This window comes from Bubalus bubalis, chromosome 23, assembly GCF_019923935.1.
Source record: "Bubalus bubalis isolate 160015118507 breed Murrah chromosome 23, NDDB_SH_1, whole genome shotgun sequence".
Classification (NCBI taxonomy): domain Eukaryota; kingdom Metazoa; phylum Chordata; class Mammalia; order Artiodactyla; family Bovidae; genus Bubalus; species Bubalus bubalis.
This window is the reverse complement of record NC_059179.1, coordinates 21,055,468-21,078,832: the sequence shown is the minus strand read 5'-3', so window position 1 is coordinate 21,078,832 and position 23,365 is coordinate 21,055,468. Positions and strand designations below refer to the sequence as shown.

At 41.7% G+C, this 23,365-nt stretch overlaps 1 protein-coding gene across 3 annotated transcripts in view; it reads left to right on the top strand.

Annotated features, from left to right (window-relative positions):
* The window catches only part of LOC102397777 (dynamin binding protein), a 118,866-nt gene that overhangs the window by 75,800 nt on the left and 19,701 nt on the right, over positions 1-23,365 (top strand). For all 3 annotated transcript variants that reach the window (XM_006067604.4, XM_044935339.2, XM_025274306.3), the window contains 2 exons: positions 18,361-18,554; positions 19,430-19,529. In XM_006067604.4, coding sequence (XP_006067666.4) covers positions 18,361-18,554; positions 19,430-19,529 — 294 coding nt within the window. The remainder of the gene's footprint in view (positions 1-18,360; positions 18,555-19,429; positions 19,530-23,365) is intronic.

The window sequence follows — 23,365 nt, the reverse complement described above, 5'->3', positions numbered from 1 at the left end:
AATGCAGGTTTAGGTTCATTTCGAATAAATGAACTTAGAAGAGCAGAAAAGTATTGTGTTAGGGGAGCCAGGAGGAGGCTCCAAATGGAATGGGCTCAACTGTGTTGCATGCAGCAGAGAGGTGAGAGGATGTGTTCTGAGAAAAGACTTTTCACTTGGTACATGAGGTAAGGAACAAGATGCATTACAGGGAGTTTGGGAGGGAAGTGGCGATGAGGGGTATGCAGTCATCTCCTAGTATCTGTATCTGCGGGGGTTTGGTTTCAACACCAACACCCTGCCCCACCCTCACACCCTTGCAGATACCAAAATCCACAGATACTCAAGTCACATATAAAATGACATAGTATTTGCAGGTAATCTATGCACGTCCTCCCGTATATTTTAAATCATATACTTTAAATCATCTTAATTACTTATAATATTTGTGCTGTGCTATGCTTAGTTGCTTAGTTGTGTCTGACTCTTTGCAACCCCATGGACTGTAGCCTTCCAGGCTCCTCTGTCCATGGGGATTCTCCAGGCAAGAATATTGGAGTGGATTGCCATGCCCTCCTCCAGGGGATCTTCCCAACCCAGGAATCGAACCCAGTTCTCCTACATTGCAGGTGAATTCTTTACTGTCTGAGCCACTAGGTGTCTCCCACTTATAATACCTCAGTTCAGTTCAGTTAAGTCGTTCAGTCGAGTCCGACTCTTTGTGACCCCATGGACTGCAGCACGCCAGGCCTCCGTGTCCATCACCAACTCCCAGAGTTTACCCAAAGTCATGTCCGTTGAGTTGGTGATGCCATCCAACCATCTCATCCTCTGTCGTCACCTTCTCCTCCTGCCCTCAATCTTTCCTAGCATCAGGGTGTTTTCAAATGAGTCAGCTCTTCGCATCAGTCCTTCCAATGAACACCCAGGACTGATCTCCTTTAAGATTGACTGGTTTGATCCCCTGGCAGTCCGAGGGACTCTTGAGACCCTTTTCCGGCACCACAGTTGAAAAGCACCAATTCTTTGGCGGTCAGCCTTCTCTGTGGTACATCTCTCACATCTGTACATGACTACTGGAAAAACCATAGCTTTGACTATATAGACCTTTGTCAGCAAAGTGATGTCTCTGTTTTTTAATACACTGTCTAGATTTGTCATAGCTTTTCTTCCAAGGATCAGGCATCCTTTAATTTCATGGCTGCAGTCACTATCTGCAGTGATTTTGGAGTCCAAGAAAATAAAGTCTGTCACTGTTTACATTGTTTCCCCATCTGTTTGTCATGAAGTAATGGGATCAGATGCCACAATCTTAGTTTTTTTAAGCCAGCTTTTTCACTCTCTTTCATTCATCGAGAGGCTCTTTAGTTCCTCTTTGTTTTCTACCATTCAGTTCAGTTCAGCTACTCCGTCGTCTCCGACTCTGTGACCCATGGACTGCAGCACGCCAGGCTTCCCTGTCCATCACCAACTCCAGGAGTTTACTCAAACTCATGTCCATCGAGTTGGTGATGCCATCCAACCATCTCATCTTCTGTCATCCCCTTTGCCTCCTGCCTTTAATTTCTTCCAGTGAGTCAGTTCTTCGCATCAGGTGGCCAAAGTATTGGAGTTTCAGCTTCAGCATCAGTCCTTCCAATGAATATTTAGGACTGATATCCTTTAGGATTGGCTGATTAGACCTCCTTGCAGTCCTAGGGACTCCCAAGAGTCTTCTCCAACACCACAGTTCAGAAGCATCAATTCTTCAGTGCTCAGCTTTCTTTATAGTCCAACTCTAACATCCATACATGACTACTGGAAAAACCATAGCTTTGACTAGACAGAACTTTGTCTGTAAAGGGTGGTATCATTTTCATATCTGAGGTTGCTGATATTTCTCCCAGCAATCTTGATTCCAGCTTGAGCTTCACCCAGTCCAGCATTTTGCATGTTGTATTCTGCACATAAGTTAAATAAGCCAGGTGACAATATACAGCCTTGATGTACTCCTTTCCCAATTTGGAACCAGGCTGTTGTTCCGTGTCCAGTTCTAACTGTTTCTTCTTGACCTGTATACAGGTTTCTCAGGAGGCAGGTAAGGTGGTCTGGTATCCCCGTCTCTAAGAATTTTCCAGTTTGTTGTGATCCACACTCTCAAAGGCTTTAGTGTAGTCAGTGAAGCAGAAATAGATGTTTTTCTGGAATTCTCTTGATTTTTCTATAATCCGCTGAATGTTGGCAATTTGATCTCTGGTTTTCTAAGTCTACCTTGTACATCTGAAAATTCTTGGTTCGTGTTGAAGCCTAGCTTGAAAGATTTTGAGCATTACCTTGCTAGCATGTGAAATGAGTGCAGTTGTGCGGTAGTTTGAACATCCTTGGGAGAAGGCAGTGGCAACCCACTCCAGTACTCTTGCCTGGCAAATCCCATGGACGGAGGAGCCTGGTAGGCTGCAGTCCATGGGGTCACTAGGAGTCGGACACTACTGAGCAATTTCACTTTCACTTTTCACTTTCATGCATTGGAGAAGGAAATGGCAACCCACTCCAGTGTTCTTGCCTGGAGAATCCCAGGGACGGGGGAGCCTGGTGGGCTGCCGTCTATGGGGTCGCACAAAGTTGGACACGACTGAAGTGACTTAGCAGTTGAACATCCTTTGGCCTTGCCCTTCTTTGTATGAAAACTGACATACATGATAGTATTATCAGAAACAGGTGAGTTTAGATGTGTCAATATTTAGAGTAGTGCAGAGCCTGGCACATAGTAAATGCTAAATAAACATAATCTGCTACCATCATCATCAGTTATATTTTTCCAGCACATAGATCCCATATTCCCTTTGAATGTGATTACACAGATGTTTAATAACTAGTGTTTGTACTTAGCACTGTACCAAACATTGGGGTACGCCAGGAAGGATACCCCCCATACCCCTCACCACCATAGATGTTTTTAGATAAGTTGAAAATACAAAGTGTAAAAATATGAATAATTAAAGTATGGAAGTGTCTAGCTTAGACAGTAAATGCTGTGGACAATCAGAAGAGGAAAAGCTCAGTTTTTACTTGAGTTAATGGAATAGACTTTAGTAAGATGCTTGAATTTTAACTAAAGCTTAATGGAGTAATGGGGTTGAGATAGGCAGAGAGAAACAAGGAGAACATTTCTGGTTAGAGAAAGTCTATGAGCAAAGATGCAAAGTTGTCGTGACAAAAAGGAATACAGTGTGGGGAAGAACTAGTGTATCGAAATCTTAGAAACCAAATGGGAGTTTGGACCAGAGCCTGAGGAAGAAGTCAGCTGGCCCTGCACGTGGTGATTCCCCCTCTGAGATGTGATCACTGACACTCTGATTCATGACTTCTCTGAGGACCAGAATGGCTGTAGAAAAGTTGGGCATCTGAGAACTCCAGCCTAGGGGATGCCCACGGCATGAGGCAGGAGAAGGGAACACTGTGGGGAGGGCAGAAGAAAACCGAAAGGCTTAGAGTAGGAGAGAATGGCCAACACTTTCAAATGCCCCAGGGAAGTCAAGGATGATGCCATGGATTTGTTGAGGTTATTGTTTGACAGAAATACAGTGATGACACAGAATTAATTAGGAAGAAATTAGATGGGGGAAGAGGTCTGGAAGGAGGTCTTCTTGCATGAAGACCACTCTTTCAAAACCTTTCACACACACTGTGAAATAGAGGTGACTGGGACTGAGGGGGCACAGAGTTGAACAAAGTTTCCTGTATTTACTTTTTAAAATCAGGCTGTACTGACAGGCTGATTAAGATAGGTAGGTAGGAAGCAAAGAAGAGGGAAAGAGAAAATATGTGGAGGCGAAGGGAAATAAATACAGGGCCGTGCTTTGTCAAGGGTTGGGGAATCATTGAAGTTTTAGAGAAGGTAAGGCAGTCCTGCCTCCTGGTGTTATGAGTTGGCATTCTTACGTGAGCCAGACTGTCTGCTTTCTCCACAAACCGTTCAGTAGTCAGTCGTGTCCAACTCTTTGCTACCCCATGGACTTCAGCATGCCAGGCTTCCCTGTCCATCACCAACTTCTGGAGTTTACTCAACCCACGAACCATTACCTACATTATTTTTAGATAATATTTCATCAGCAATAAATGGGAATATTGGTCTGGGGAGATTCCAGGCTTCTGTGAAGGCAGAAAGAAAACCAGGAAAGGCAAGAAATTGAGGTTGGATAGGAAGAGACAGTCTTCTTGGGCATCATATTTCCTGCGGTCCTGAGGATGTTGAAGTGGGCGTGGGGGGGCGGTGAATCCAATGGGCTCACTTGCAGGGCCATGGCAGGGCCAGCCTTCAAAGGACTGTTGGGCTGGGAGCTCAGAAACTTGACACTCCCACCCAGACACCAGTTTTCCAATATTTCCTGAGAAACCAGAAAATGCCCCAGGCTGTCAAGTAGGAGGGGTGTGGCAGTTCAATGCATAGTCATTTCTGATGGAAAGAAACACATTTGTGTACCTGGCCCCACAGCAGGGGGCAGGGCTACATTCTAGGTCACAGAAGTCATTCCATGGTATCAGGAAAATCCTTTCTTCAAATCATAAGCTGAGAGGAGGCAAACAGATAAAACATATTTCATTTCATTGAATCTAAAACCCTCTGTTGTAAGACACTAAATAATTTTATGTAACATTAGAAAGACTACTACTAATTCGAAGACTAACATGATATTTACTGAAAAATACATCTCCATTTCTGAGATGTTAAAATATGAAAAAATGTGTATCTTAGAGTCTACTGAGATTTGGAGATGCTTCCACTTCCCATTGATCTAGAATTCCTCCTGTCCTTTCCTCAGTGATTTGAAAATCTAGAATTCAGTTTCCTTTGCTCTTCAGCCCCTACCTCTCAGGGGAAGATTGAAACCTAACTTACCCTAACTGCATAGTTGTGGCAGCTCAGTAGTTAAGGCAAACAAAAGTTAGGATATTTAATGATTTTTTAAAACTTGAGTAGTGTTTTCCGTCATAATCACAGCAGAGTAATACTTGTTGTTTTTGTTGTTGTCTAGTCGCCAAGTCATGTCCAACTCTTTGCGACCCTATGGACTGTAGCCCACCAGGCTCCTCTGTCCCTGAGATTTCCTTGGCAAGAATACTGGAATGTTTTGCTATTTCCTTCTCCAGGGGATCTTCCTCACCAATCAGGGACTGAACTGAGCAACCAGGGAAGCCCAGAGCAGTACCTAGGGTAAATAATACTACTTGCTGTCATCTATTAAGTGCTGGTTGCTGTGCTGATTAGTGCAGATGAGGTACATTAGACTCTTACATTAATGCTTAGTGTATAATAAATACTCAGTGAATGTTTGCTATCCAATGAAATATACTCTATTTGAGGGCACAGAACATGTACATCAAAAGATAGATAGTATTATTTTGTGTTGTTACTCAAGAAGTGAAGTTTAGAGTAAAGGGTAATCCGAAGACTAAAGAAGCCTTCATCTAGCTGGGCTTAAAGGACAGTAGTTGAGCTGAAAGGCACAGAGACAAGCTGGGCTTGTTAGGTTCAAGGAATAATAAAGAAACAAATATTTAAAGTATGTTGTGCTAGGTTCCATAACAGCAGCCTGTGCATGGGCCTCTAGGCTTGCAGACAGGAAGTGACTAACTTCTCAGGTTAGTCACTAAGTGACACACGAAGCCACACTCCTTGTGGAGCTGGTTGGAGAGTAGTGTTAGTTATATCAGACCAAAAGGAGTAAGTGAAGAAACAGAGTAGGAAAGTACAGAAGGTTTTAGAGCCCGGAAGTAACCAGAGAGGACCAGTGCTTTTGTTACGCACCAGGAAACAACAACCCAGAGAGGCTGTGTAACGTGTCAGGATAAAGTGAGGGCTAGATTCTGGGTCTTTTGACTTGTAGTCTGAGAGCCTTACTCCCTATGCCTGCTGCCCTCTCAGGATCTAGAAGCAGCTCCACGTATGTCCCTGGAAATGAAAGCCAAAGGAGATATGGGGAAATAGAGTCACTGTTGGGGTGCCAAGAGCTCATTTTAGCCTGTACAGGATGAATGACTGGGGTCCAGGGCAAACCCAGTTTAGGTTCCCTCATATTGAGGTTTTGTTTTCTTCCCCCGAAGTTTCGGCTGGAAAATAAGATCATACTGACTGATATCCTAGGGCCTAATCAGATTTTACTGTGAAAATATTGGATCACACTTGGAAAAAAACCCGTATTTTGAAAGACTGGGTTCACTCCTCTAAACTAACGTAGTAAAATACACAATGCTTAAGTTCATTTTAATTGTTTTGTTTCATGAATTTATGTCTAAGACCACCTACTTTCTCCCTGCTTTGTTTGCTGTTCTTGAGTATCAGACAGATGAAATGACTTGTCTGAAACAGAAGAAAGCTGTGGAGGGCTTTCCAACTTTCTATACTTTGCCCCATCTCGGAGTACTCTGCTTGGTAGCTTTCTATTCAGTATTCATATTTTTTGTTATTAAAACTTTGTGCAGAATTATAACTCAGATCAACTAGTTTTTGTTTTGTTTTGTGCACAGTCTTAAAAGATCCATAAAATGTTATGAGAACAAGTGGAAAGGAGTAAAAGTAAACTACCTAACAGAAGCGGAGGGAGGTCTGGGTTTTACTGGAGGGTCCTGTTAATGAGCAACATTTGAGACTTCACTGTAGTCTTATTAATTATCAAAAATGGAAATACGGTGTAGGAGACAGCCACACTCATATCGAAAAACCACGTAACCCAGAACAGGCCTTGCCATTTGATGGAAAGCCCCAGCTAGAGAGGCTAGTTTTGAATCGTTATTAGCTGTGTGGTGTCAGGCAAGTCATCTCATTGTTTAGTGCCTTCATTTAGAGCAATTATACCTTCTCTCAAGAGACCTGGTAAAGAAAACATCAGATATATGTCTGTTTAGAAAATAAAGTTTTTGTGTAAAGTTTTATTGGCTGACTGTAATCAAAATTTGCTTGTTAAACAGTGAAGGTTTATTTCTTTTTTTTTTTTTTTTTTTTTACAAAAACTATCTTTGCCTTCTTGATTATTTCGCTTCTGCTGCCTAAAGATTTGACAATAATAATAACTTCATAGTTTAAAGCACATCTCTCTTGGATTTAGTGTGTGTTCAAAAATGGTGTTTCAAAGACTCTAGTATTAATTTCGCTATCCTGGCAGCGTCAGAAGTTGCAGACTCTTGTACTCTGGGCCCTTGACTCTTGTGTGCTCTTCTAAAGGATTGGGTAGGCTCTGGTAGAAGAAGCAAGAGGTGGGAAGCTTTGAGCTGGGTTTTCCGAGGTGGAAACCCTCCAGCAGGGATTGTACTGGAGGCTACTTGCCAAAATAGGCAGGGCAGTCACTGACAAAAGGCCCAGGGAAGAGTTTTTTTTAGTTGCTGTTGAGATTGAGGACCAAAATATAATAGATTCCTCCCTGAGGTCTGGGGATCGGGAAGAGTCTATGAGTCGTGCAGAAAAGCCAGGGACCATAGTGCTGAAAGTTTAAGGTTGGCAGGATAAGCCTTCTCCAAATATTCGTAAGTAGGTGCTGAAGGAAAAGAAGTGGTGGGGGCTGGGTGGGCTGGCTGGAGTGATGTGGGCACATGGAAAACCAGGATTTATGATTCTTCCACTAGGCCTGCTGGGAATATAAGCAGAACAAAGGTTGCTTCCTTTTGGAGTTTTCTAGACAGATTGCTAAGCAGGAGGGGGTTTTGCTTTTCCTATTAGACTAGCAAATTGTTGTTTCATCAATGTTTTGTTACCGATTTTCTTCAGCAGTTTAAAAGTATTAGGTCAGAAAAGAAATCTCAGATTATTAAAATGTGAAGAAAATTTGAAAAGGATTAACAGTAATTAAGAGAGGACTGAGTAGTAGAATATTCTTGTTTCATAGCAAGTGTTCTTTTTTCCGCATTATTGTTCTTTGTTGTATCGATACTGAATGTTCACTAGAGTAAAAGTAGAAAATACAGTAAGTTGAAAAGAAAGGAAAAAATATCAGAATTCCTGTCCCCTTCAAGACTCTTCATTTTCAGATATGTGCATTGAAAATATTTTCCCCCTTTTAACAAAATGGCAATTCTTTCACAAACTCTTTTGTAGCCTTTTTCCATTTAGCAATGCACAGTAGACAGTTTTCTGTATTAACGAATATAAATCTGTATCTCAGTGGTTGTCATAGTACAGTATTGATATTATGCAGATATGTTGTAATTTATTTAACAGGCCCCTTTGGGGAGAAATTTTTGTTGTTTCTAAATTTTCTTCATGCATTGATAAAGATCGCTTCACTTGCACATGATTTCTGCCATAAATTATCTGGAATACTATTGACTATGTATTTGGCTTCCCTAGTGGCTCAGATGATAAAGAATTTGTCTTCAGTGCAGGAGACCTAGGTTGGCTCAGACAGTAAAGAATTTGCCTGCAGTGCAGAAGACCTCGGTTCAATCCCTGGGTTGGGAAGATCCCCTGGAGAGGGGAAAGGCTACCCACTCCAGGATTCTGGCCTGGAGAATCCCGTGGACAGAGGAGCCTGGTGGGCACAGTCCATGGGATCACAAAGAGTTGGGACATGACTGAGGGACTAAACCAACAACAAGTTGAATATTTACTGTGTATAACACTGCTAGATTTGATTCTCTCTGAGGAATTATTTGCATTACACTGAGTAGGATTTTTTTGAATTTATTTTTGGCTGCACTGGATCTTCATTGCTTCATGGGCTTTCTCTAGTTGCTGTGAGCTCTTCATTGAATGCTTCATTGACTGCTGCTCTTCATTGAAGTGCTTGGGCTTCTCATTGTGGTGGTTTCTCTTGTTGCAGAGCACAGGCTCAAGGCACATGGGCTTAGTTGCTCCACATGTGAAATCTTCCCAGATCAGGGATCGAACACATGTCCCCTGCATTGGCAGGCAGATTCTTATCTCCTCTACCACCAGGGAAGTCCCCTGAGTAGGGTTTTACAGATGTAATGATATGGACATACATTTAGTATACATGCTTAAATATGTAATTGTTCACAGTCGAAATGGTGGGTGGGTGACCTGTGGCTATACAGGAAGTTAAGTGTGCCTTAAAAATCACAATTTTGTCATTAGCTACCAGGCAGTCACTAAAACGCACGAGTAGATTTCCAGGCCACAGTTGCCAAGATCTGCCTGCCCAGAAAAAGCGCTAGGGGCAGAGTAGCAGCTGTAGGCTCTGAAGCCAGTGTGGGCTCTCATCTTCCACGTACTGGGCGTTACAAATTTCTCTTCATGAATCAGTAAGATGGGGACAATATGAGGATTGTTATGAGAATTAAATATTTGTATTTGTATTAAGTATTTGTAAAGTGCCTGAACAATGCTTGACATGCAGAGTAAATATCATATAAATATTTGTTAAAGTTTAAAGCCAAAAAGAGCTCCATTTGATGGTGGAAGGAGGCAGGAACCCTGGAGTTAGGCAATGGTGCCATCCTTCTCTCAGTGGGACGGCTCTTTACCAGAAGTTCTTATCTCAGATTGCTTAAAATTTCACCCATAGAGATGAATCTTGGCTAGCATGACAGCTTGTCTTAAATTACTGGTAGTACATTACTAGATTCTTAGGAAATTAAAAAGTACTGGTTGAACTCAAGTCTCCATGAATCCTTCAGTCCCTAGTCCCAGTTCCCTGTCTGAGGAGTTTAGTGTGTTCTCCCCTGATACCTTTTTCTGTGCACTTACATATTATATGTGTGTATATGGAAATATGTAGAGGTTTTTGCATGTTTCTCACCTTTTTCTTTCTCCCTCTCCATCTCTCTTTAAAAACAGAAGTGACATGTTGTGCTGCAACTTTCTTTTCTACACTTCCTTTTAAAGTGTAAATGTTAGCAGTTCTTGCTGTCCTGGAACCAGCTAGGTGAGATCTGCATTCTGATGGCTTTAGGATAAGGTACCTACAAGTAGCAGGACACTGTGGGGAAAGTGAGGGCTGTGCGGGGCCTGAGAGAGGGACTGCAGAACAAGAGGTCCTGAGAGCAGAAAGGTAGACAAATGCTGCCCTCTTTACATCTTTGCCTCTTATCATAAGACTGCTTCCCTGAAAAGAGGATCCAAAAACAACACATTATTAAGGGGTAGGAAGAGGAGATAACACTCTTGATTTAAAAACTCCTGAAGTGAAATTGTGGCAGTTTTAGGACTAAGAAAGAAAAGCTAAGAGGGAAAAGGGGTTGAGTCAGAGCAGAGCTGGGCCCTCTCTTCTGCGTCTCAGTCCAGGAAGCGGAGGATTCCAGCTCCATCCTTTAGAACAGGCCCTGTTGTGATAGCCTGGGGGACTCGGAACGATTCATATGTAAATATGGGAAAGCCTGGGGGAAATGCCTACCCTATTCAAAGGATTTTAGGGGGTTGTGGAGCATTCCAGAGCGCTGGGAAGATTCTCTTCTGCCAGCCTGGCCTTGGACCCACGGGAACTCGTGCACCAGCATTTTGGTGCTGCAGGTATGTCCAGGGCTGCTGGAACCCGCACAAAAGCAGGTAAAACAGTTGGCGGCCTCGTTCAAGTGCCACTTGGAACCTCGCCAGGAGTTGAGAGATTTTCCCCAGCAAAGAGCCAGCTTTCAGAGGCAAGGAAAGACTGAGTGGCTGTTCTCTTTAAGTCTGCTTTGGAATGTGGTGGGTAGAGTTGTGGGAAGCTGCCGGTTAACAGAATCGCTTCCTAGGAACTCTTCAGAATGAGCCTGAGACTGCGCACTAACCTCAGGGCATGGATATGTCTTGGGATTTTGCGGGGGTCGGGGGGGAGTTATTGAGACAAAAAGAAAAAAAAAAACAAAACACCCATCCCTATTGGTTTTATCACTGTCATAAGTTTGTGCTGCCATCTCCAGCTCCTTAACACCTCCAGTGCTGCCCGAGGAGGAAAGTGGGACTAGTCTGCACGTTTTGTTGTTAGCTGGTGCTGCTAGGCCTCAGTTTCCTCTGGAGTGCTTCCCCATCCCCAGATTTTATTGTTCTTACAGAAAAGTGGAATTTTATGGTACCTGGTACATTTTACCTTAATTTAGTGCAGATGGCGTCTTCTGGCCCATTGTGAGAAAAGGACTAGTTTGTGTTGAGTAAATTACTTGTTTAATTTGCTTAGCAGTTCTGCAAATGAGGATGTTGAGGCCCAGAGGTGAAAAGGGACTTTCTCAAGGATCCCCAGTTAAATAATGGGGGAGTGTGAGTTTCACTGGCTCATGGGGAGGAGGGGAGGCTCTTTCTCACTTGTTATTCAGTTGCTCTGTTGTGTCCGACGCTTTGTGACCCCATGGACTGCTGCACGCCAGGCTTCCCTGTCCTTCACAATCTCCCGGAGCTTGCTCAAATTCATGTCCATTGAATCAGTGATGCCATCCAACCATCTCCTACTCTGTTATCCCCTTCTTCTCCTGCCTTCAATCTTTCCCAGCATCAGGGTCTTTTCTAATGAGTTGGCTCTTCACATCAGGTGGCCAAGGTATTGGAGTTTCAGCTTCAGCATTGGTCCTTCCAAGGAATATTCAGGGTTGATTTCCTTTAGGACTGACTGGTTGGATCTCCTTGCAGTCCAAGGGACCCTCAAGAGTCTTCTCCAACACCACAGTTCAAAAGCATCAGTTCTTCAACACTCAGCCTTCTTTATGGTCCAACTTTCACATCCATACATGACTACTGGAAATACCATAGCTTTGACTGTATGGACCTTTGTTGGCAAAGTAATTGTAGATCTTTTTTTCCCCCTTAGTGTGTTTGGAATAATGGAATAACAGTCTTACATTTGGAGCCATTTCAAGCCAGATGTTCTAGTTGGACGTAATCTTTGAGTGTTAATGTGTATGTGGAGCCTGAAGGTGACCCGCCTCTTCAGAAGCGCCTAGCATTTTGTCAGGGATGAAGTGAAAGTCACTCAGTTGTGTTCGACTCTTTGCGACTCCATGGACTTCTCCATGGAATTCTCCAGACCACAGTACTGGAGTGGGTAGCCTTTCCCTTCTCCAGGGGATCTTCCCAACCCAGGGATCCAACCAAAGTCTCCCGAATTTCAGGCAAATTCTTTACCATCTGAACCACCAGGGGGTGGTGCCCAGAAAACCACAAATGAGCAAAAACATCCCACAGGGATGTTTCCTTTTTGTGTTTTTAAAGTCTTTTCAACAGTTTATAAATCCACCTATAGGGGGAAAAAGTGGCTTTGTGGTATTTTAAAAGAATTGTTACCATTTCTTTCTCTTTTTAAATATAAATAAAAATCTGAGTCCCAGTGTAGGATGCTGGGTTCAAATTGATGAGTGCTCTGGCATCTTATGCTTTCATGTATTATAATTAATAGAACTTTGATTCCTGGGAGATAATAGCTTCAGGGGAATTTTTAAGATTCAAGACAAATAAGCCCTGACCTTTTCTAGTTGAAATTCCAGGCTAGGGAGGAAGAATGGTGCAGGATTAAGTGAATTTAATTCAGGATTTGGATTTAAATATATTTAGATTCAAATCCCAGAACTGCTGTTTACTCACTACAGAGGCTGGAACAAATTGGTCTGTCTCTGAAAGCCTAGGTTTTCTTATCTGTTAAATGGGAATAATACTACTACTTCAGAGTTTTGGCGTGAATATTAAATGAGTACAGGGACATAACATATAGAGCACCTGACACGTGGTAGGAATTCAGTAAGTGTCCCTTTTCAGAGCTTTTAGTCCTGTGTTGAAAATAAATTTCTCTACTCAACTTGCTGCTTTTGGCATCTGTATTTGGGGCTGAAATTCCATAGGTTTAAAATTGCAAATAAAATTTAAAATAAGGCCATTGAAAATTTTATGTAGACTACAATTAATTTAGTCATCATTTAACACTCTGAAGTAAGATTTGAAATTCTGTCATTCATTCTATTCAAAAAAGTAGTTCCAGAAAGAAAATTTCTAATTTTGTCTTCTTAAATTTTATCTTGAATAGTATCAAATTTATAGAAAATTGCAGTGATATACAGATCTTTATTTGTATTTGCCGATATTTAACATTTTGCCATGTTTTGTTTTCATTCTCTCACTTTCTCTACCCGCACTCATACCCACACGTACACTTTTTTTCTTTACTATTTGAGACTAAGTTGCATATATTCTGCTCCTTGGTAAGCACCAGTGTATAATATGGATATTTTCATACATGACCATAATAGATGTGCCATTTTGGGAATTTTAATTAAAATTTTTTATACAACTTTAAACATTATTTTCTATTTACAGTTACTACCAAATATTGAATACATTCCCTGTGTTGTGCAGTACATCCTTGAGCCTATCCTATACCCAATAGTTTGTACTTCCTGTTCTAGTATCCTTACTTCACACCTCCCTGCCCACACTGGAAACCGTTAATTTGTTCTCTATATTTGTGAGTCTTCTGCTTTTTTTGTTATAATCACTAGTTTGTTATATTGTTCAGATTCCATTATATAAGTGATATCATATAGTATTTGTCTTTGTCTGACTTACTTCATTAGCATAATGCCCTCCAAGTCCATCCATGTTGCTGCAAATGGCAAATTTTGTCCTTTTTTACGGCTAAGTGGAGAAGGAAATGGCAACCCGCTCCAGTGCCTGGAGAATCCCAGGGACGGTGGAGCCTGATGGGCTGCCGTCTATGGGGTCACACAGAGTTGGACACGTGACTGAAGTGACTTAGCAGCAGCAGCAGTATTCCATTGTGTATATATGTGTATGTATACCACATCCTCTTTATCTATTCATCTGTTGATGGAAACTTAGGTTTCTTCCATAGATAAAACTATGGTATATAATGCTACTATGCTTTATTCCTGGGGTGCATGTATCTTTTTGAATTAGTGGGTTTGTTTTTTGTTTTTTTCAGATATATACCCAGGAGTGGAATTGCTGGGTCATATGGTGGTTTTATTTTTAGTTTTCTGAGAAACCTCCATACTCCTTTCCATAGTGACTGCACTAATTTACACTTCTACCAACAGTATAGGAGGGTTCCCTTTTTTCCACATCTTTGTCAACAGGTGTTAATTTCTCTTCTTTTCAATGATGGCCATTATGACAAGTGTGAGGTGATCCTTCATTGTGGTTTTGATTTGTATTTCCCTTATGGTTAGAGATGTTGAGCATATTTTCCCATGGCTGTTGGCCATCCGCATTTCCTCTCTGGAAAAATGTCTATTCAGTTCTGCCCATTTAAAAAAAAATTTTTTTTTTAATTGAGTTGTAGTAGCTATTTATATGTGTTGGATATTAATCCCTTTTGGTCATATCATTTGCAAATATTTTCTCCTTTCAATATATTGTCTTTTCATTTTTGTCAGTGATTTCCTTTGCTGTGCAAAAGCTATTTGTCCTATTTGTTTATTTTTGCTTTTATTTACTTTAGGAGCCAGATCCAAAAATATATTGCTGCACTTTGTATCAAAGAGTGTTCTGCCTATGTTTTCCTCTAAGAGTTCTATAGTATCTGATCTTACATTTAGATGTTTAATTCATTTTGAGTTATTTTTGCAGAGTGTGAGAGAATATTCGAATTCTGTTCTTTGCATGTAGCTGTCCATTTCAGGAAATTTTTAATTGGTTTACTCATGTAGCCAATCTGCAGTCTGTACTGTATTCCAATTTCATCCGTTTGTCCTATTAATGTCCTTTGTAACATTTTTTCCCTGAGATCAGGATTCAGTTCAGGATCACACATTGCCTTTACTTGTCATCTCTTCAGTTATCTTTAATTGGGGATTTGTCCTCAGGCTTATGACAAAACGTTTTGAAGGTTACAGATCCCTGTGTTTGTGTGATGTTTCCTCAAGATTCATTTCAGATTATGCTTTTTTGGCTGGAATACCACATAAGGGATATTGTGCTGTTTCTAGACCTGACATTCGGAAGCACATGATGTCGTTTCCTTAATTGGTAGTGTTAATTTTGATTAGTAGGTTTTGGTGTTACCCATTTCTCCACTGTAGAGTCACTTTTTCATTTTTGGAATAAGTAATGTATAGTAACTAGTTCAAAACTATGCAGATATCCTGATCATCATCAAAACCCTACCACTAACACTGGAATCATCCATTGATGGTTTGTGCCTGAACTAAATTTTATTTTGATGGCTGCAAAATACTGATTTTTTTTCTAATTCTGTTATTTCTTATATATGTATATATATATTTATAATTTTATTTATTTCTGTATGGCTGTGCTGGGTCTTCATTACCTTGTGAGGGCTTTCTCTAGTTGGGGTGAGCAGGGGCTGTTTGTTGTGGAGTGCAGGCATTGTGATGGCTTCTCTTGTGGAGCTTAGGCTTTAGGCACCCAGGTTTCAGTAGGTGCAGCACTCGGGGTTGGTAGTTGTGGCTAGCTGGCTCTAGAGCACAACCTCAGTAGTTGTGGTACACAGGCTTAGTTGCTTGGTGGCCTGTGGGATCTTCCCAGACCAAGGATTGAACCCACATCCCCTGCATTGTCAGGCGCCCTCTTATCTAGTGCACCGCCGGGAAGTCCTCTTCTGTATCTATTAGCTGACATTCTGCCATAAGAAAGAGCATTTCTCTTCTCCCCTGTTTATTTATGTGTGTATATATTATTGATGAGAGTTCATGGGTTCTTATTTTAATCAACAGATTACAATTCATTGCTGTGCTTATTTATTTTGATACTCGAATTGTACAGATTTGGCCAGTGGGAGCCCCTTCAATTTGGTTCCATGCCCTTTCAATACAGTCCCATCATTTTCTTCAGCATGTCCTTATTTTCTGCCGTAAGATGTTTCAGACTCATCTACCTTTCCCTTGCCTTGGAAAGAGCCATTTCTCCAAAGAACTCTGGTTCCTTCTACTGGAGAATGGGTTTTAGAAACCAGAATCTGAGTTAACACTTTTTAAACATTGGAATTCCTAAATTCTTAGTGAAGGGGCAGTGGGGAAGGATTTTGGAGACTAAAATCTGCTGTGAAAGCTTAGTTTTCCATAAGTTTAATAGTTTGAACACTTGTGTTTTCACTTCTTAGATCTGAGTAAAAATATTCTTGTAATCCCACTCAGATTTGCTAGTATGTTTACTTGCCAAAGTCGTCATTTTTTAAAGTGGATCTTAAGGAATTTGAAATAAACAGCAGAGATTGCTTCACTGTTGAAATTTTCTCAGTAGTTTATTTTAGCATTTAACATCTATTTAAAATAAATGCCATCTCATTTTATATATAAGATAATAGATCTCTCATATATATCTAAGTAACAGGTATTTGTAAAAGCTAATGACAAAATGTGCATTTGTTTTCAGTTTTAGATCATGTAGTGTGGCTGCAGAGGTTTTTTTTCTTTTTTTAATTGAAAATACTGTTAAAGAACTTCATATTTATAGTACATTTGTATCTTCCGGAACATTTGAAGTAACAGAACTTGCTTGTGAGTCTTCGTTATTGTTTTGATAGGGAAAAAGAAAGTGAAAGTCGTTTAGTCGTATCTGACTCTTTGTAATGCCATGGACTATATACAGTCCATGGAATTCTCCAGGCCAGAATACTGGAGTGGGTAGCCTTTCCCCCTCTCCAGGGGATCTTCCCAACCCAGGAATTGAACCCAGGTCTCCCTCATTGCAGGAGGATTCTTTACCAGCTGAGCCACAAGGGAAGCCCAAGAATACTGGAGTGGGTAGCCTTTCCCTTCTCCAGGAGATCTTCCCGACCCAGGAATTGAACCGGGGTCTCCTGCATTGCAGGTGGATTCTTTACCAACTGAGCTATCAGGGAAGCCCAGACAATTCTTAAATATTTTATTATATACTACTATGCCAAAGCCTTTGACTGTGTGGATCAGAATAAACTGGAAAATTCTGAAAGAGATGGGAATACCAGACCACCTGACTGCCCTCTTGAGAAATTTGTATGCAGGTCAGGAAGCAACAGTTAGAACTGGACATGGAACAACAGACTGGTTCCAAATAGGAAAAGGAGTACGTCAAGGCTGTATAGTGTCACCCTGCTTATTTAACTTCTGTGCAGAGTACATCATGAGAAACTCTGGGCTGGAAGAAACACAAGCTGGAATCAAGATTGCCGGGAGAAATATCAATAACCTCAGATATGCAGATGACACCACCCTTATGGCAGAAAGCAAAGAGGAACTAAAAAGCCTCTTGATGAAAGTGAAAGAGGAGAGTGAAAAAGTTGGCTTAAAGCTCAACATTCAGAAAACAAAGATCATGGCATCTGGTCCCATTACTTCATGGGAAATAGATGGGGGAACAGTGGAAACAGTGTCAGACTTTATTTCTTGGGGTTCCAAAATCACTGCAGATGGTGACTGCAGCCATGAAATTAAAAAACGCTTACTCCTTGGAAGGAAAGTTATGACCAACCTAGATAGCATATTGAAAAGCCAGAGACATTACTTTGCCAACAAAAGTACGTCTAGTCAAGGCTATGGTTTTTCCACTAGTCATGTATGGATGTGAGAGTTGGACTGCAGAAAGCTGAGCGTGGAAGAATTGATGCTTTTGAACTGTGGTGTTGGAGAAGACTCTTGAGAGTCCCTTGGACTGCAAGGAGATCCAACCAGTCCATCCTAAAGGAGATCAGTCCTGGGTGTTCATTGGAAGGACTGATGCTGAAGCTGAAACTCCAGTACTTTGGCCACCTCATGCGAAGAGTTGACTCATTGGAAAAGACTCTGATGCTGGGAGGGATTGGGGGCAGGAGGAGAAGGGGACGACAGAGGGTGAGATGGCTGGACGGCATCACCAACTCAATGGACTTGAGTTTGAGTGAACTCCGGGAGTTGGTGATGGACAGGGAGGCCTGGCGTGCTGCAGTTCATGGGGTTGCAAAGAGTCGGACACAACTGAGTGACTGAACTGAACTGAACTGAACTGAATGTTAATCTGCCATCACAGTAATTGGGTTAAGGTGGGCCATGCAGTCACCCAGATCTCAGACAGAGAATTCCCACATAGTTCTTGTTTTCCCTTTAGCTGGCATTGTTATGTTTCCATAATACTCTTTTTAACACGTGCTAGTATATCAGTATTTATAACTTCCAGCTTGGTATCTCTGCTGCTAAGTTCCTGAAACAGGTTTTATACCTAAGTGAAAGCAGTTCTTTATAAGAACAGCACCTCCTTCAGCCTCTTTTGCAAAGTGGCTGTGGCCACTGGTTTGTCCTCATAAAATGGGCCAGCTGCTTGTTTTTAGGACAGATTCTAGAAATGGTATCTCACAGATGGGAGAAGTTCTGTCTCCAAGCTTGCTCAGCTCTTCATATTTGTGATTAGAATGGACTTGGGGATCAGGTTTCCTGATGGTCAACAATCATGAGACCTTCAGTTGTGCTCTTTTCAACTCAAAAAGAATGTGCTCTTTTCAACTCAAACTGTTGCAGAGGCCTGCTTTCATAGCTGCTGACCTGTTCTCTTTTTCCTTCTAGAAATGACGCTTCTCTCCTCCCAGTCTTCATCACTGATGGCCCCTTCTGGTTCTGTGTCCACTGAAAACCCAGAGCAAAGGATGCTAGAGAAGAGAGCCAAGGTGATAGAGGAACTTCTTCAGACGGAAAGAGACTACATCCGGGATCTGGAGATGTGTGTTGAGCGGATCATGTTTCCCCTGCAACAGGCACAGGTGGGAACTATGGGAGAAAGTGAGCTTTGCCATGAACATGGGTCTCCAGGCCTAAGGCTTAGGGTACGGGAGGTTTCACCACAACGATTTATTGGGTTTGAAATAAAGGTTGTGACTGCGGCTCTTAATTCAAGGGCCCCAGTTGACAACGTGTCATCAGCTTAAGCCTTCCCCATCCTGTCACTTATCAAGTCCGTTATTAACTTACTAACTTAAGTTACTGCAATAACTCCTAGGACATTTCCTGTTTCTGTGGCGAAAACAGTTCCAGTGAGTCTAGAGTTACCACTTTACTGGGAAGCTGTGCAGTAATATTAATATAATGAAGTCTGGTGATGGTTTACCTGGCTGTAGCATCTGATTTACAGGTTTATTCCAGAAACTCTTACTAATATGTGTATGCTAGACACTCTCTTAAATGCTGGGGATGACGCAGAGGGGAAGGTTAACGGTATCCTGGGGATTTACAGTCCGTCCTGTTGCTTGTTACTTGACCGCCTGGGCTCAGCTTGGGTATGGACTCCTGGAGCAGTCGCTCATAAGAACTCGAGGAAGTGGATGGTGCCATCAGGTTTTGGGTCCTGGGTGGAATTTCTGTCTCAGTACAATAATTGTACAATTATTCTACAGTTACAGAAATTGGTTCTACAGTCATTTCACTATGGTAATGGGGATGGGGGAGCAGAAAGTAGTTGGATCAAGGACAGAAGGTGACACTGAAGGTGATGTTAGGTGTTCCCATTCTGGAAACCTCACGAGAGTGGTGAAGATGACCTTCAGGAGTTTTTGTATCATCCTTGAAGAGATGTTTCTAATGTGAATGATATGCTATTAATTTTATTTCTATGCATCTTTGTTTTGTTTTCCTTTCTCAGATACCAAACATTGATTTTGAGGGACTTTTTGGAAATATGCAGATGGTGATTAAGGTCTCAAAACAACTATTGACTGATCTGGAAATCAGCGATAACATAGGTATGAGCCCCTGCTGTTATTTCAGAAACAGGTTTTTTTTTTTCTTTTTCTTTTGTAGGAGACAGAGGAGAAGAGCACTGGTATTTAATAGTTTTACTAGGAAAATGAAGTTTTAGTTACTTAGTTCCAAGGTTATTTGGTCTACTTTGTGGTGATATAGGATGCTTGCAATAGAAGAAATTTTTGTTGTTACATGGTGTGATATTTTTCAGATTGACAGTTGCAGTCTTTTAGTGGGTCATGAAATCATCTTAGGACCCGGTAACTCAGTGGGTTTATCTTACAGCTAAGGAACCAATCACATTTAGATAAACCCCAGTATTATAGTACTGCTGGCAGATTCGTCCAGCTTTGTGCAGGAAGAAGACATTGTCTTTGTTATTCTGGTCAGGAACAAACCTGCCATCTCTCCAGAAAGGGGAATCGGTCTCTATCCTCCAAGGCTTTCTGTTATACAAACATCCTTGGACATCTAATCTGGAATAAGAGCTGTCCCAAATCATATAGAAGTACCATGGAGAATTGATCTTCAAAAGGTTGCCTTTATCTTTACTTTTATTAATAAAGAAATCTACTGAATGATTTCTTTAAAAAAATTAATATCTAGTATATATATATTTCCAATAAAATGGAAAATATCAGAATGCACTGTAAATAATAACTACAGTTTTTGAAATTTTTATTTCAGTTCTACATATATGTCCACTGAGTCATGATTTAAAATGTGTTTATTCACATGGGTCATTGTCAAAAACGTTTGAAAAACAATTATCTATTTCTTATAAACAAGGGAATTGTGTTAGTTACCTATTGCCGTGAAACAAATTATACTAAAATTTAGTGCCTTAAAACAGAAGCGGGTCACATTTCCTTTTGTTCAGGAATCTGGGAGTGGCTTAGCTAGGTGATTCTGGCTCTGGGTCTCTCATGAGGTTGGAGTCAAGCTATTATCTGGGCCGCCAGCGTCTGGGGCTCAATCAAGGATCTGGTCCCACAGGTTCACTCAGATCATCAGTCCTCAGTTCCTTGCCATGTAGGCCTCTCACTTTCATGACAGTGGCAGCTAGCTTTCCCCAAACTGTGTGATCCAAGAGAGAGAGGAGGCTTGAGATGGGAGCCAGTGTCTTCTATAACCTGGTCTCAGATGTGACACACCATCGCTTCTGCCATATTTTACCTGTCATACAGACCAGCTCTGGTACCATGTGGGAGGGGACTTCCTATCACTTTGGTATTTTATTAGAATCAAAGTGACAAGATGCTACCACAGTTCTAGCCATCCCACTACACACATCACAACATCCAACAGAAGGAAAAAGTGACCCTGTGTCATTTAAGGATAAGCGGACCTTTCCAGAGTCCCCTCACTGGAATTCTCTGTTTTTCATTGGCCAGAACTGGTCACATGCATATGCCTACGTAGATCACTAGAGAGGGGAATGGGCTCATGATGTTGACTTAAGCTAGGTGGTGTTGACCTGACTCATCAGGGAGAGAAGTGGATATAAGAATAGTCGGGGCTCTGCCCTCCTGCAGAAAGGGGTGGTGGCTGTGGAATGGTAGGTGATAGTGCAGCTTTGTTAATGTTTCTCCAGGGTTTATAGTACTCCACACACCCTTTCAAGATACATCAAGCTTGATTGCACTTGTTCCCTACAACAGCCCTATGAGGTTAACCTGCTGTTAATCTTAGTTTACAGATGAGGAAACTGAGACTTTCGCAGGAGAGTAATTTGCCCAGGGTCACATGGCTAGTACTCTGTTATCAGGTCTTTCCTGTTGTCTCTGCATATGCTGTTAGCCTCTGTAGAGAACAGCTGCTTATGTATTAATAGTACTTTATGGAATGGCAAGAGAAACTGAAGCCTGGGATCCTGCTCTCAGCCTCACTGTAGAGGCCAGAGGTCAGGAAAGTTGAGGAAGGGGACACACACGTTGACTGGAGGAAGCCATGGTGACCCCATTTTTATAGAATGATATTTTACCTGTATATTATGACAAGAATAAAAGAAGAAATAAAAACAGAATATCCATAATCTCACCCCATACGATTTTAGCCATTTTATTTCTCCCCTTCCCCTCTTGCCCCAAGACACCAGGAATTTAGGTAGCAGACTGAGATGAGCTGAAGGCACACAGAGGATGGGGGAGGAGAGGGCCTGGGAACCAAAGGGCTGAGGGCCTGAGAGGAGGGTTAGCTTTACAAGGAGGGACAGTGTGCAGTGACCATGATATACAGTAGGCAAAACAGGCTGAATGAGCGCACCAGGCTGGGGGGCTTCAGTCTTAGTCAACAGGAGGCCAGGCAGTGCACTCAGGGGGAATTAATAAAGGACAAGGTTTTGCATATCTGATAAGGGAAGGTTCTGGAAAGTCAGGGAAGGCAAATTAAAGCATTGTTCAGCTACTTGCAAAGGGCAGATTGACTTGAATTGCATAAGCAGTGTTTTATTTTTCTTAAGTTTAATATGTAATATATATTTTAAGTGTAACTTTTAATATATTCACATGGCATAAAATTTGAAAAGTACAAAGAACTGCTTAATGAAAACTCTGTCTGTCCCTGCCACTTAGCTCTTCTCAACCAGAAACAACTAATGTTACTAGTTTTCTTATATCTCCTTTTGGATTCATAACAGAACTTACATATGTATTTTCTCTATCCTGGTCCCCCATCACCATTTTTTTTAAAAATTAGATAAACAGAAGCATACTATTCAAACTGCTCTGTAGTACGCTTGACTCCCCTTTTAAAAGTATGCCTCCCAAGCAGTTTTTAATCACCTAGGAATAGAAATGAAAAAAGTATACAGTGAATAATGTGGTGAAATTCCAAGGTAATCCAGGATGCTGGAGAAAGCGTCTTTGAATTAATTTATAAGCCTGATTGGAGAAGAATTCTAGTACAGGTAGGACAAGGGTCCACAGGGAAAGAGAGAATAGTCGGTGTTCGGGGCTTGGATGACTTAGAACATGAGGAGGTTGAGATGAGAAAGAAGTACCAGGAGACTCTGAATATGTGGTAATATGTAAGGAACTGGCTTTTAATTATTTTAAACATGTCCCACAGAAAGAAATATATTTTACATAACGGCCAGGATCCATGTCTGTGTGTGTCTGTGCTTGCTTTTACTGTGTCCAGTGTTTTCTGTTCTTTTCTGTTCCATTCTGTTTCCTCAGATATGTGCTGATCGTACCCATAAAGTAGAGTCCATGACCTATTCATGGGTTGTGACCTAAATTTGAAAAGACACTGTAAGTTAAGGCATAGCTTTGCTAGGTTGTAGTTGATGCAGAAGAGGCACAGTTGCAGAGGTTGGAAACTCTTGAATGGAGGTGTGTGCAGAGTCATGGGTGTCAGCATGAAGGTTCTAGGAGTGCTGGGTGGTGGGTAGGGGGCTGGAGGATATGAAGGGAAGAAGCCAGGCGAACATCAGTTGGTGAAACTGAATGGAGACACTGGTGGACACCTCCACGGTGGCCCTGAAGGTCAAGAGGAAGCAGCCCCACTCTCTAACTCCTGGGCCCTTGAGTCACAGGGTTGACTAAGGCTGCCAGTGGGACAGCAGCACAAGTGTGACGTGTGTGGACATAGTCAAGGCTCTTGGAGGAAGGAGCTATAATTAAGGAAATACATTTCATTTAAATAAAAAGTGCTCTGCACGAGAATAGGGAATTCCATGGGACGTAACATGGAGGAAACAGAGGTGACCTTGTAGAGAGAGATGGGCTCCCTGAGGGAGTGGTTCATGCCCAGACCAGCTGGGAGAGAGAGGTGCTTGTAGGGGAAGCAGTAAGTAGGGCCATATGTTGAGGGAGAAGCTCAAGAATGAGAG